Below are 14,026 nucleotides of genomic sequence, written 5' to 3'. Positions count from 1 at the left end.
CCCAGAATTTTGAAATTTGTGAATCCCCAGTTCAATTAGAAAGTGAATTTGTGATTATTATTATTGTTATTACTATTATTATTATTATTATTATTATTATTATTATTACTCACATGTTGTTTATGTTTCTGATCAGAGGATTTTCTGAAAAATGTTATTTTGATTATTAATTACTTTTTAATTTATTTAATTATTGTAACACATATACAGCATGTTCATAGAACAGAAAGCAAATTAGCACATATGGTTAGAATAGTAACATAAATGTTTGGGTCTATAAATGTTTCACATCTTAACATCCCTATAAATGTATCGCTGGAAGGGCCCCAGGCAGGCAGTTGCCCATTGCCGATGGTTCCTGTACCTAATGCACCACATTTCGGAGGCTCAAGGTACTTCTGCTTAAGTTCAGTACTTGAGGTAATGTGCTCAGTTACTCTCTAGTGACTATGTACGCTTAGTTATCCTGGGTAACCATGGCAACAGTACTGATGCCTCTGCCTTTTGTTCCCTCAGGGCACCTTCACTTATGTAACTTCTTCAGATTGTACACCTGCCTGTCATGTGCTACTGTCATGGGGTTTAGATGCATTGGAGCACCCAATGTGTGTTGTAGAATTAGTAAAATCAATTGTAATCCTCGCTGTCTCTTTTTCTGGCAGTGATGGAACTGAGAGAGGCCAGTGGATCCCTTGTCAGCTCCATTCCGCAGTGGACAACATGAAGGAGGACATTCCACTTTCCCTGATAGCCAGAGAAGTTCATTCCAGCAGACCTAACACCATGAGTCCTGATAGCAGCTGTTCTGAAGTGTAACAGAAACGCATCAAAACATCGCCTCCTCCTTCTCCTCCTCCTCCTCTCTCCCTCTGCCTGTCCTCTCTTTAAGAAAAACAAAAATACCTCCGTATGACCACTGCCCTGGAACTACTGGACATTTCACTGATGTACACATATTGACCCTAAGACTGTTAACCACGACTGTTTTCCTGTTACTGCCCTTTTCCCTTTAAAAACATATTTTTATAAGAAATATTTATCAGAAAATATATCTCTGCAAATACTGTGGATTAAACTTTGGACCCCTGAAATTCAGTTTGACCATCTCAAGATTTCACTTTGATTGGATGAATACATTTTTTGAAGCTATGGATCTTGTAGGTTTTTCTATCAGGCTGCAAGTGTTCCTCAGCACATGTATGGGACTGGAATTTTTAGGCACACCAGGTCAGTGGGCACGCTACCTCCGCTGGGACGCCAGCACCCGCGGCGACCTCAGCTTCCAGTTCAAGACAGAGGCCTCAGAGGCGCTGCTGCTGTACTTTGATGATGGAGGCTACTGTGACTTTCTGCAGCTATCGGTGGTTGAGGGACAGCTACAGCTGCGTTTCAGTATCGACTGTGCTGAGACCACGGTGGTGTCTGACAGAAGGGTGGACGATGGCAGCTGGCACTTTGCCACTCTGAGCAGGTATAACCTGCGCACTGTGCTGGTACTGGACGGCCAGCCCAAAGCAGATGAGGTGCAGCCTCAGCGTCTGTTCATGAAAATAGTCAGTGATCTGTTCCTGGGTGGAGTGCCTCAGGATATCCGCAATGGTGCGCTTACACTGCCTGCGGTGCGAAACATGCAGCCCTTCAGGGGCACAATTACGGACCTCAAGTACGGCATATCAAAGCCCCTGTTCCTGGGTAGCCTTAAGGTGCCCTTGGAGTCAGAAGGGTGGTGCACCGTAAACCCATGTGAGAATGGCGGCACATGCTCAGTGGTGGATGGAGGGCCGGTCTGTGACTGCTCCAAAACTGAATACAAGGGCCGCTTCTGCAGTGAAGGTAAGACATGTCTTAAAGTCTCTGACACTGACACGCTGTCAATCACTCTGGTCTACTTTGGTGGAACCCCAACTGTGAAACACACTCATTCACGTCTACTTTCCTGTTTTGTATTCTTACCATTTTACATTCTTATTTATTGCAATTACAGCGAAGGAATTACACAATACTGCTGCACTGCTGTTCCAGTGGGCTTCATTTGAATTACAAAACCAACATGTTAGAGGTCTGGGGGCCAAAACCACTTAAAACTAATCAGAAATAAGTGAAATGACAAAATCCACAAAATGTGTCCACACACACACACACACACACACACACACACACACACATATTTTAGCTGTAAAATCTGAAAGCTAATCTAAGCATGGTTAGCCAGTGGGGCAGAGGTTAATGGCATCGGTCCTGCAGGCGGTGATAAGGACACCTATAGATTTAATGGGGCCTTCTGAGCCCTTCTTCACCCAATCACAAGAAGGCAGGTGCTTTATATATTACATCCTTTTGTGCTGAGAATTTAGCCTGAGCTGTGTTTCAAACACTACAGCTGGATGGACCAGGACCAAAATACAATAAAAGAAAGTCCTTTACCACCCACCCCTCCTATGTATTTCCTCCCTACAGGCCACACAAAAGGCACTTTCACCTGCTTTATGTAGAAACCTGGATGTCGTGTTATTTGATTAATTGTAAGCAAAGAACAGTCTGTGATAATGCCTGTTTTGTGAAGGTAATTGGTGAACCTGCAGTCTGCACATGGATTGGATCCAGGCAACTCTTCTTTTTTTCTGTGCCTTGAAAAAACTCTTGTCATGTACTTAATTATTCACAATCAATACAGGTTGTGCAGCCTTTCCACAGCAGCAGCTTCCAGCGGCAGCAGAGGAGTACACAATCATGTGACTCCTCATGAGATAATCAATACCACTTAGATGAGAAAGTCTTTTTTCCATTTAATTAATTAAGATCAGAGGTAATTTGTTTCAACATATTTGTTCATCTGTTTTTTCCGTCCATTCTTGACTTTCGAACGCTCAACTGAACCACTAACAAATATGGAATTTACATTCCATTTGGGCTGGCGCCAAATCCCCAGCACACAGACAAAAGGCCAGGGAATCTGGAATTCAAAGATAAGTTGTTTTTTTTAATCTATTGCTGCTGGTGAAAGAAAAGGGTGGTGGGGAGGTGGAGGTTGGGGGATGGGGGCTCTTCCTCTTCTCTGTGTATCAGTGGCGGCTCAGCTACTTTTCTTTTGCTCAGCTGATTGAGCAGGTGGCATTTCACTGACAAGGTGGGCTCTAAGGGTGAAAACATTTTGGCTTCAGCTCCTGTCTCTCACTGCAGATAGGTGACAACAGCACAAGTATTAAATAAAATCTGCAAACTCAGCTGTTGCTTTGTCATGCTATCAGGTGAGGGCTCTGTTCTTGTTATGAAAGCCTTCCATGGGCTGGGATATACATTTATTTGCTCTATCATCCAGGCCTCCTAGATCCACTAGTCAGCTGGTCTGATCTGCTTGATTGTCTTAGTTGTTGAAGGCTGATCATGCAACATCTGTCTCATCACTGGTAACTTCAGAGCTATTATTTTACCTCAGTCTGCAAGTCCCTGTTAGTTTGGCTGTATTTCACTGAATGATGGGTCTTCATTTTTCTTTTCATTTAAATTACATTTAATATACAACATTACAAGTCTTATTTAGCCTTGTGTGTTAGTGTACATTTCTTTGAATTTTTCTGTGTTCTTTGTTGAGAACCAAAATAATTGGCTCATTGCTACAACAGTCATAATCATATAGAGTCAAATATTCTAAGATAATTATGGAGAGCAAGGTATTAATACAACACTGATGACATAGAAGTATCACAGAAATTACTTCAAGTATTGCAGTGGCATTGAAAATTAGGCCACATGAAAGAATGTAAAGCGTGAAACCTACAGGATACAGAATATTCAAAGTAACAGTAGCAGTAACATAATGTATGCTATGAGTAGTGCGCATCCACCAGCCGTGCATGCAGCCTGTTTAGATCGCTTCCACTTTTTTTTTTTTGAGCAATTTCCCCTCAGGGATCAATAAAGTATTTCTGATCTGATCTGATCTGATGTATAGCTTAAAATTATAACAGAAGTGCAGTAGTACTTTTGATATTTGTTAGTTTCGGTTGTATGTTATTGCTTTCGGTTTTCATGCAGTACTTATGAATATTCTAGTACAGGGAAGTTCAACTTGCTTTGCCCTGGAGGCACTTTTGCAAAATGACAGCAGGCCAGGCACCAGTTACAGCAGGATTTTAGAACATTTCTAGGATTTTAGGAGGTTTTTCCACATATTTTTGTCAGGATGTCAGGATGTGTCTCTGATTTGTTGACATTTCCAGGATAGTAGCATGTTTCTAGAAATTTTGGACATTTCTATAACTGTAGCATGTTTATAGAACTGTGGGTCATTTCAAGGATTTTAGTACATTCCTCAGATTTTAGGACATTTCTGGGATTTCAGGATGTTTTATGCACTCTGGCACCTTATGTATACTAAAAGTACAAAAATTGTGAAGCACGCTAATTTTTATTGTGAGGGCCAGTTTTTGCCCGCAGGGGCTAAGTTGAGTGTCACTGATCTAACACATCTCATATCACCTTCGTGAACTTTATTTGCCATAATCCATACCACATTTCATTCTATTTTTTGGGCAGAGATTCTAAAACAGTGTAGTGGACACATTTTCTCAGTCAGCAGTTGGAGGAAAATATGAGTTCATTTGCAGGCTGATATATCTCAGTGTTAAATGGAAATTTGACTTTAAAACTCCTGGTAAACTATGATGATGTTGTTGAACAGGAACAGCCATAGAAGGTATAAAATAACTGACATAGCTACAATGATGTCACCCATTGGTTTGTTAACTTCTACATATGTCAGTGGTTTACATTTTTCATTAAATTTTTAAGTGCGGGGCTGCTTGAATGACAGTCAGATTCACCTCTCGCTCCTCTACAGCTCCACCCTCTTGTCTATATATGGTCACTTCTGGCTGCAGAAAATCAAGATGGCAACGGGCACAATCCCAAACTCAAAGTTACAAAACGACAGTCCACAAACCAATGAGTAATGTCACGTTAATTGCATCCATCAGTAAGAAAAAAAACCAAAAAAACAATGGAATTTTCTTTCTTTGAGTTTAATGTCCTTGGGGCTACAAAAATCAATGTTGATTGTTATTTTTTAACAGACCCATTAGTTTTTAAATATAAACCTTAACCATGGTAAAGATGGCTGTCATGGTAAAACATAAGAAAAAAAATCTAAATTACAAATCATGCACTGTTTAAAAGCTTGTAATAAAAGATAAGATAACTCTCTCTCTTGCCTGTCTGCCTCCTGCGTGACAGTGGTGTGATAGGTAAGTAGAAGCAGGGAACTCCAGCAGCTCGGAGAGAATTTGGATTGCTGATTGTAAAGAGATAAATACTGTGCTTATGGGGCTGGTTGAGGTGGGTTGGTGGAGTGCCTAATGACACTAATTAACTTTGTTTGAATTGTTTAACTTTTTTCTAGCACAAACATGAAAAGTATCCCAAAGCATGAATGAAGACGACAGTTGTAAGAATCTCAAACACTGGATGACACACTGTGTCCCCAGCTAATCTCGACATTGAGTGCAACCCATTTACTTGGCACTGTATTTACTGTTTGGTTTATAAAAAAATATGAATTATACAAAATACTATGAATAAAAAGGGGATGATTTGTATTAATGGCCAAATCCCAAATAAACACAAAAAATAAAGGCTTGATTCTTGATTACCCCTTTCCCACCAAATTTATGTAGGTTTTATAAACACAGGAAAACCACTAAAAATGATCAATAAACCAGAGCCATGCACACAACTCTGCAGTACACAAGTTTGGCCCTCTGATTGATTTATTTATTTATTTTTTCCTGGTGTGCTATGTTTGATGTCAGGGAGGGGCAGGACAACAGATGTAACAGTAAACCGTAAGGCCCATTTCACACAGCACATGTCAGCAGTGCGTGACGGCAGCCTCGCCAAACTGCAGCCTGTTTCATGCATTTGGTGTTCAAACAAACGTCGTCGCTGCTGCGTTTTCGTTGCTGCATCGTCATTGCTGCTGCATTACTGACAACACGTTCTGTCCACAGAGACGCTGTCAGAGGGCCTTTGTTTTGAAATTGAAGCAGGGAAGTTAGTGTAAAACAGACGTCTTTGTATTTACTCATCTCTGCAACAGAGAGAGACGCTTAAACTGCAGTAAAAAGTGCCATAGAGTCAATATAATCATCAAAACACCATTTTCATGTCAACTGACAAATGTGCACACGGCATGCATAAAAAATCGTAGAGTCACCATTTCTCTTGCTGGCACGCAACTGAGACACTCTTGACAAGCGCTGCTCAGGCGGGCAGTGTTAATGCTCTAACTTGATAACATGGGTGCCAAAAAAAAAACTAAGAGGTTCAGTCTGCTGACACATGCTGTGTGAAATGGGCTTAAAAAGGCAGCAAGGAGGCCAGTAAAGTTGTTAGTGTTTGTTTTTGTTTTAAAAATCTGCTAGTTATTCAGTCTCTCTTTTAAATATGGTACTGTCAAAGGGTGAACGCTGTTTGAGCACTGATGGAGACAGATAGTGTTTTGTGGTGGTGCATTATTGTATTGCACAGGAACTTTGCGCATCCACACAGTAGACAGATTTTTGTCAGTGACCATCAAAACTGATCTGAGCTAGATTTCATAAATATCTGTGACTACTGCGGAGTCATCTGTCAACCTAGAGTTTATCACTAGTCGATAACATCAATAATACACTTGCTACTTATAATTCATTATAAATCACATCTATAATGTTTTATAACTGTTGATATGGTGCATTGGTAAGCATTGTTTGCATTGGCATTGGCATTATGAATGCATTATAATTCACAATGAATGCCCTCATAATTCATCATAGATGTGATCTTCACAGAAAGTGTTGCCAGATTTTAATAATTTTTTATTAATTTTTTTTTTTTCTGAGGTGGGGTAATAAATGCAAAACACAAACTATGCAATGAATGCATTTATGGACATTCACAATGTACCCTGCTGTTAAAATTGGCGAGCTGTCCCTATCTCGGACATGATGTAGGACATTTAACACATAATAACATGACATGGCTTGCAAGATGTGTCAAAAGTTTAATCCCCCCGCCATGCTGTTCAAAAAAAGTATCTTGGTTCACTTTTCATTTCACCGATTTGAATCTCACTTATTTTTAATTGATTTTAGGTCATCAGCTGTTGTCAAGTCCGAACTCCTCCATATACTATTACTACGATTTGTCTCCGTGGAGCGACATTTTCTGTTTGCTGTTTCCCATCGGTCTGATGCTGGGTTGAGGACCAGCCCGTTCTCATGCTGAACTTGTCAAATAGCGCTGCTCTGTCAGTGCTTTTGGTGTACGATCATGATGCCACAAACCACCTTTCATGTCCAATCTTGCAGCATAGTTGGATGGTGTCAGGTAAGATTGCGCTTGGACTGAACCAGTGGCGTTATTATAATACACTCACGGACAGCTGGAGGGCACTGGGCACATCCACATGCAACGCGCATGGGCGGAGTCACTTAAGAACGAGGCTGGTTGGTGGGGAGGTGGATGGGTCCCACAAACAACTGACTTTTGTGTAGGAGTCCAGAGTTCACTTCCTGTATGGATGTGTGTGACTTTGTTGCCTAATCCTAACCATTGTGATTTCATTTATAAAGTCCATTGTCACAAATCACAGTTTGCCTCAGAGGGCTTTACAGCATATACAACATCCCTCTGTCCTTAGACCCTCACATCGACTAAAAGCAGTCCCTTCTATTGTGTAAACATAAAGATGATGTGCGTCATCCCACCATGTACATTTGTTGACATCACTGTAACAGTATCCTGGAGTGTAAAAAGCTGACGCAGAAGGAAACTTAAAACAACGTAAGTAGATGCAGAAGGTCACTGACTTAGCAGCACCATGTGATGAGTTGGAATAAGAACATGTTGTGAGGACTGTGTTAAAATTGCCTCTTATAATAATTTGGGGGTCTCTGACAATACCTAATGATTGATTTCATGATTAGAGTTGATGTAAGAGAAAACTAATGATAACGCTGCAGATGTGGCTTTTTTCCTTAAAGCAATGAATACAGCTGATGACATCAGCCTACTTTAGATTGAAATTAAGTCATTTATTTAACTGAGTCAGTTATACTGGCTTTTTGGGTTTGGTTGAGGCACAACAACCAGTTTAAGGAAAACATTATGGTTCGGATTAAATTTGTTGATAGACACTTTTTGTTGTTGATCAAAAGAAAAAAATATTGTGATTATTGATACATTTACCTCAGATGAAATGTATTGGTACTTAATATTAGTTTGTAGTTAATTGGAATTAACATGTGAAATAGGAATCTAAAATGAAATGTATCACTTCTCCAACTGCAGGGGATAGACTGATATAGGAAATGATAACAGACACCTCTAACTCTATTTCATAACATGGCACCTCTGTTGTGCAGAAACAAAAACACAACCTCTTCAAACCTGTGGTTCCCTTTCTAACAAGTCTCAGAGCCACGGTGCCACCCAGCCAACAGTCTACCAGCTGTATACCGCTGACACCCCAACATGAGCAGATGGCTTTAACAGGCCTCTCTGGCTCTTCCCCCAGCCATCCATATGTCCATATCAACACGAAACATGGCTGCTGTGAACTGGTCATCAAGGAGATTATGGCTGTCGCTATACTGATGATCGAAACAGTAATGATCAAATTTTTAGAGCTGTAATGACTCAGTCTTCTATCCTGTGGAAATGGTGTGTGTGTTTGTGTGTACATACCCTGTACTGTTTTACCTAACGTTAATAACTTGCAGGAAGTTAAGCCAGCAGTAATGAAAGAAAGGAGAATTTGATATTACCTCATTAATCACTGTGTAACTCACTTTATCCAACACATCATGAATCATCCCTTTAAGTAATCCACTTTGAGCTCTAAGCCCCTGCTATCCTTGCCTCACCTTTTGGGTTTTGAATGAATAGAGAGAGTCATACTCTTTCCTAGATTATGTATCCACTGACGAATAAATACAGTTTTCAAAGTGCCTCTTAGTCACTCCAAAGAATAGTTATCTGCCTGGGTTTTATTTTTAGGAGAAAAACCATAATCAGAGAAAAATATTTTAGAGTTCCCTGATAAAGTCAGTGCATTGAGTTCAGTGCTGGTTCGCCAGCCACAGGGAGTTTACCTGAGCCTTTGATTTGGTTTGTATACTGGTATGTTTGGTAGGTGCTTTCATGCCTCTCTATCTCCATCTCTCTCTCACGCATGCATGCATGCACTCACACAGACCAAATCCTGATGACAGAAGCAGAGGCACAATGCAGGGAGTTCCAGCAAGCTAACTGGCATATTTAGAGAAATTATGTTTGATCCAGTTTAAAAAAATGATTTTTCTGAAGATAGCAAGTGTTTTATGATCCACAAAACCAGTTCTTACCTGTCAAAATGACAAAGAGCATTGTCCCATCTTGACAATAATAGAATGTCCCATTATAACAGTAGGAAACTGGCAAAATGGGACAAAATAAACATTTTATAAAAGGTGAGAGGATTTTAGAATTTCTACATAGTAATTTTGATAAACAATTACACCACGATTTAGGTCAGAATGCTATGTCATGTTACTTACCATTGTGATTGTAGGATCAAGTGTCACATGATACCCCGACTCCTATGATGTAATATCCACATGACCTTTTTTCCCTGATCATATACCTTTTAAGCAATTCATAGATCATAGGTATTGGATAATTTTGTGGATTCCTTGACAATATAATTTCATTGCAAAGGTTTACTGTCCCATTTTGACAGTGTCCCAGTGACAGTGACATTGTTTTTGTGTGTGTATTTACATCACACACAGACATGAGACTGTCAGCCATGGACTCAACTCATCTCTGAAAAAAGCAAATAATCATATTTTCCAGAGTGGTAAACTTTTCAGCAAATTAAGAAAATAACAATAATCAAAGATGAAACAAATTTTTAAACCAATTGTAATTATTTGTCAATCATTTATTTCCACAAAGCACATAACTTTTAACTTAACTAAATTTTGTCATACCATGACTTTTTACTTTTCCAGATGGGGAAATTGGTATAATCATTACATGTTGCTTAGAAATGGACACTATTCAGAGAGTATTTCTTTGACCCCAGACTATCTGTTGCCATCCTGAGGTCAAACTTTTCAATTGACTTTTAATTGCTTGAAGATAAACATTTCACCTTGGATATTCCTTCTTTGCATAGAAATCCTAGAATTTTTTTTGTCAGTGTATTGGCTTTAACTTGAACCTTTTACACTGCAGGGGCTCTAAGAATAGATAAATCATCAGTATAGTCAAATCTTTCAGCCACAGGAATGCAGGATTTAAATCTGTGTGTTTGATCTCTCTGTTCTCAGACTTAATCAACAAAGCTCAGAAGTCACTTAAAGGATGAACTTATTTGGGGTTTTGTGTTGCCTTTTTGTATGTCTTGTGATTTAGCAACAGCACCTTAGCATAATGATGAGGTTATGTATCTGAACTGAATGACTGTGGAAATTGTGAAAATATGACAAGTGAAGGGAAGAGATGTGTTTTCAACATTGGGTTTTTCTCTCTGTAATTTCATTTGATGAGACTGAATAATGTTTCCAAACCAAATGTTGTTGCTTTAACACCTCAATGATAAACCTTTTTGCATTGTAAATGGCATACACATGGCTGTGTCCACTGCCAGCCATCTGTATGAACTATGAATTGTGTGATATTTTGCATGACAGTCAACATGCAAGTAATAAGAGTGTTTCTAATGCTGGCTTTGTTTGCTTGTTTTCTCTGTCTCCTTGTTTTCCAGAGGTCAACAACAATATGCCAGGTGAGTTTGAATGAAAACAACATAATATATAACAGCCACAGCAGTTTGTATAGCTGCAGATTCCCAGACAGACTAGGACAGTACAAACCTAGTATGGACTTGGTGATTGTGAAATTAGAGGCTAAAAGGTATTTCACAGCTAAATTCTGCTCTAACAGGAGGATCATACTGCCAAAAAGAAAGAACAAAGTTGTGTGCAAGGAAGAAAGATGCATTTCTAACTTAAAACAGCTTTCTTGCTTTGGACACCACTTGCACTAGTCTAAATTAGTTAGATACAGGGTGTTACGAAAACTAAGAATGCATTAGGAGCAGTGGATCTGGACAAATGGTTATTAGAAGATGGCAATTTAATATTTGAAATTATATGCCTTAAAACATTACGCAGCTAAAATGGAAGCAGGTTGTAGGCTACTGGGCCATTTACAAGGTCAAACATGGACAAACAATTTACTTAAATGAAATAGCCTTATAATGAATCATAATGCGATTTGGCTACCTACATCCCAGTTATATCAACCCTAAGGGCTATATATATATATATATATATATATATATGTATATATATATATATATATATAGAGAGAGAGAGAGAGAGAGAGAGAGAAATTCTTGTATTTTACTTGGAGCACTCCACCAACTCTAACCCTAATGTAGCTACTATTCCATATTAACAACATCAATATTAAAATTTATCGTATGGAATCTTGTGAGAGAATGTGGAAGCCTCAAACATAAAGCATTTTTTTTTGCTGTAGTCAGACCAGCTATAGTAATATTCATTTTTGATGTTGTGAAATATTTAAGAAGACAAGTCACTGTCTGAGGAGCAAAACCGTGGAGGTGCATGATACTTCACAATCTCTAATTTTTAGAGATTCTCTACTGTTTCTCTGCAGGTTATCACTTCTACTACAATGCTGATATTTCTAATGAAGAAAGTCACATGAAACTTTATGTGAGCAGTTAGCGTGTCCTGATGTCATGCTTTCCCTCCTGGAAAAACATGTAGCATCACAATACCAAAGAGTATTGAAACTATGGGTGCTCTGTTATTAACTGTTCTCTGACACTCTTTCCCTTCCCTCTCTTTTCTCCTTCTCTTATGTTCTCAAGGCCTTGCACATATGATGGCAGAACAAGGTATGCCTCTCTCTCCCTCCTCTCCATCATGTCTTTGTTTTGTTTGTGTGAAATTGCATGTTTTGGTTTTGGTGATCCTGTATACTATATAATGTGATATACAGTGTAACTTAATTGTGTGAACTTCTGTTTAATGGAATCATAGGAGTGTAAAAAATAATAAAAATGCAAAATAAGATATTTTTTTTTAAATATAAAGGGAATTAAGTAACTAACAACATTTATATATATATATATATATATATATAAATGTTGTTAGTGTGTGGCACGAACTGTGGCACTGACAATATCTATCTATCGATATATATCGATAGATAGATATTGTCAGTGCCACAGTTCTCAACAAGGCAGGCCTTAGGCAGCACATAGGAAGGAACAAGCAACACGATGTCCACTCAAACCAAATCACACTCTGGCACGCTACGCTAAGCTCATTTTAAGCTAGCTTGGTATCAGAGCAGAAATGTTTACAATACTATATGTCATATTTTAATTTAAAATGAATAAAAATAACATAACATTTTTGCTGTCAAAAACATACCAACCGTGACACCAGTGTACCCAACTGGGAAATTTGCGAACTGTTACACACATATAGTAAATAAAATAAATAGGCTATACAAAAATAAGTTGACTTTTTCTTGAAATTAATTATTTTCACATTTAGTTAACCTAGTTGTAGTTGTACTTGATATACAAAATTAGTATCATATTATAGAGAAATAAAGTGTGCAGAGGCATGTATGTTGTGGATGGAATGCAACGAAACATCAGACTTAAACAGGGGAGTTCTCTGATTGTTTCCAATTCCTTACTGACACATTGGTTTCTTTTAAGCATGGTCAGGGCCACCCTAACTGTAACCAAGATGTATATTGTAACTATGAGTTACAGTCTCCTAACCTTAACTATGAGTTAAGGTCTCCTAACCTTAACTACTTGTTTATTTCAGTGCCAACTATGATCGATTTCTCAACCTAACCAAACCTTAACATTTTATAATCAAAATTGATTTATTTTTGAAAGGGAAATGTTGTCCTGTTAATAGTGGCATTAGATCAGAAAACACTTTGACACATTTGTCATTCAGTTTGGAGGACCACCTTCTCAACTGGCAGTTACATGTCAACAAAGTCCAACATTCACACACACAATACAATAACGAACAATATAACATCTCATTGTAAAGGGTAACAAATGCTACATAAACAGAAAAAATATGATTTATTAATATTCAAAATAAAGTTCATTGTAAACAATCTAATTTAACAAGACAAAGCAAGAAAGTCCCTATTGATTCTCTGAAGATGATTCAAGGCAGAATCCACCATCTGTATTTTTGTAGGTAGGATGTATGGACTGTGCGATTTTCAGTAATATTTACGTCCTACAGAGGCATATAGTAAAGGCAGGACAAACTATATATGTTGTCACAGTCCACTGGCCTCCCCGAAAATTCCAACTCCAAACTCCATTGTCTGTGTAGTGAATGCTCTTTGCTTTTGGACAGCAATGTTGTTGTGACCTGATGTGATTGCATGTTTCAGGTGTATTTTTTTTTTTTTTTACGTACGGTTGCTACTGTACATTGTTTTATCCTCCTGAAATGTATTCATATATACAAAGATATGAATTTGAACTTATGTCTCTCTCCTCCTCTTCTTTCTCCCTGTCTGGGTTCTCTCGGCTGTGGATCCTTTGCTCTGTCTCCGCCTCCTCCTGTTCTCCTAGCTAAAAGCAAAGGTACAGCTTTTATGAAATCTTTCCTTTTCCGCCTCTATGAAAAGCGACGCTTGCTCTGTGAGTGTTTGAGAGCAGTACAGCATATTAATGCGTTTGATGCTCTAATGTGTTAACTTGATTGTGTTCAGTGTCTCCTATGTAATGGTTTCTAACAGAGGGTGCTTGGATTAAGCGAGTAATTAAGACAACCTTAACTGAAGGAAAACAGACAGTGTGTCCCTTTGTGTTTTCTAACTGTGCGTATGTGTTTTGTAATTCCTTAGAGTACTGTTCACAGTTTACGCAGTGACGGCGTGACATAGATTTATGAAAAACAGTCACTGTGAATCA

General features: G+C 38.6%; 1 protein-coding gene across 1 annotated transcript in view; it reads left to right on the top strand.

Moving 5' to 3' along the window:
• Positions 1–13,809, top strand: part of LOC148187576 (neurexin-3a-like) — a 31,746-nt gene extending 17,937 nt beyond the window's left edge. Inside the window, exons 2-5 of the mRNA XM_088087963.1 lie at positions 663–1,833; positions 10,790–10,810; positions 11,927–11,953; positions 13,685–13,809. Coding sequence (XP_087944089.1) covers positions 1,128–1,833; positions 10,790–10,810; positions 11,927–11,953; positions 13,685–13,809 — 879 coding nt within the window. The 5' untranslated portion in view covers positions 663–1,127. The remainder of the gene's footprint in view (positions 1–662; positions 1,834–10,789; positions 10,811–11,926; positions 11,954–13,684) is intronic.
• Positions 13,810–14,026: the final 217 nt, after the last annotated feature.

The sequence above is a fragment of the Plectropomus leopardus genome, chromosome 14 (assembly GCF_026936395.1).
Source record: "Plectropomus leopardus strain MGB_pleo_1.0 chromosome 14, ASM2693639v1, whole genome shotgun sequence".
Lineage (NCBI taxonomy): Eukaryota > Metazoa > Chordata > Actinopteri > Perciformes > Serranidae > Plectropomus > Plectropomus leopardus.
This window is presented reverse-complemented; position numbering and strand designations above follow the sequence as displayed.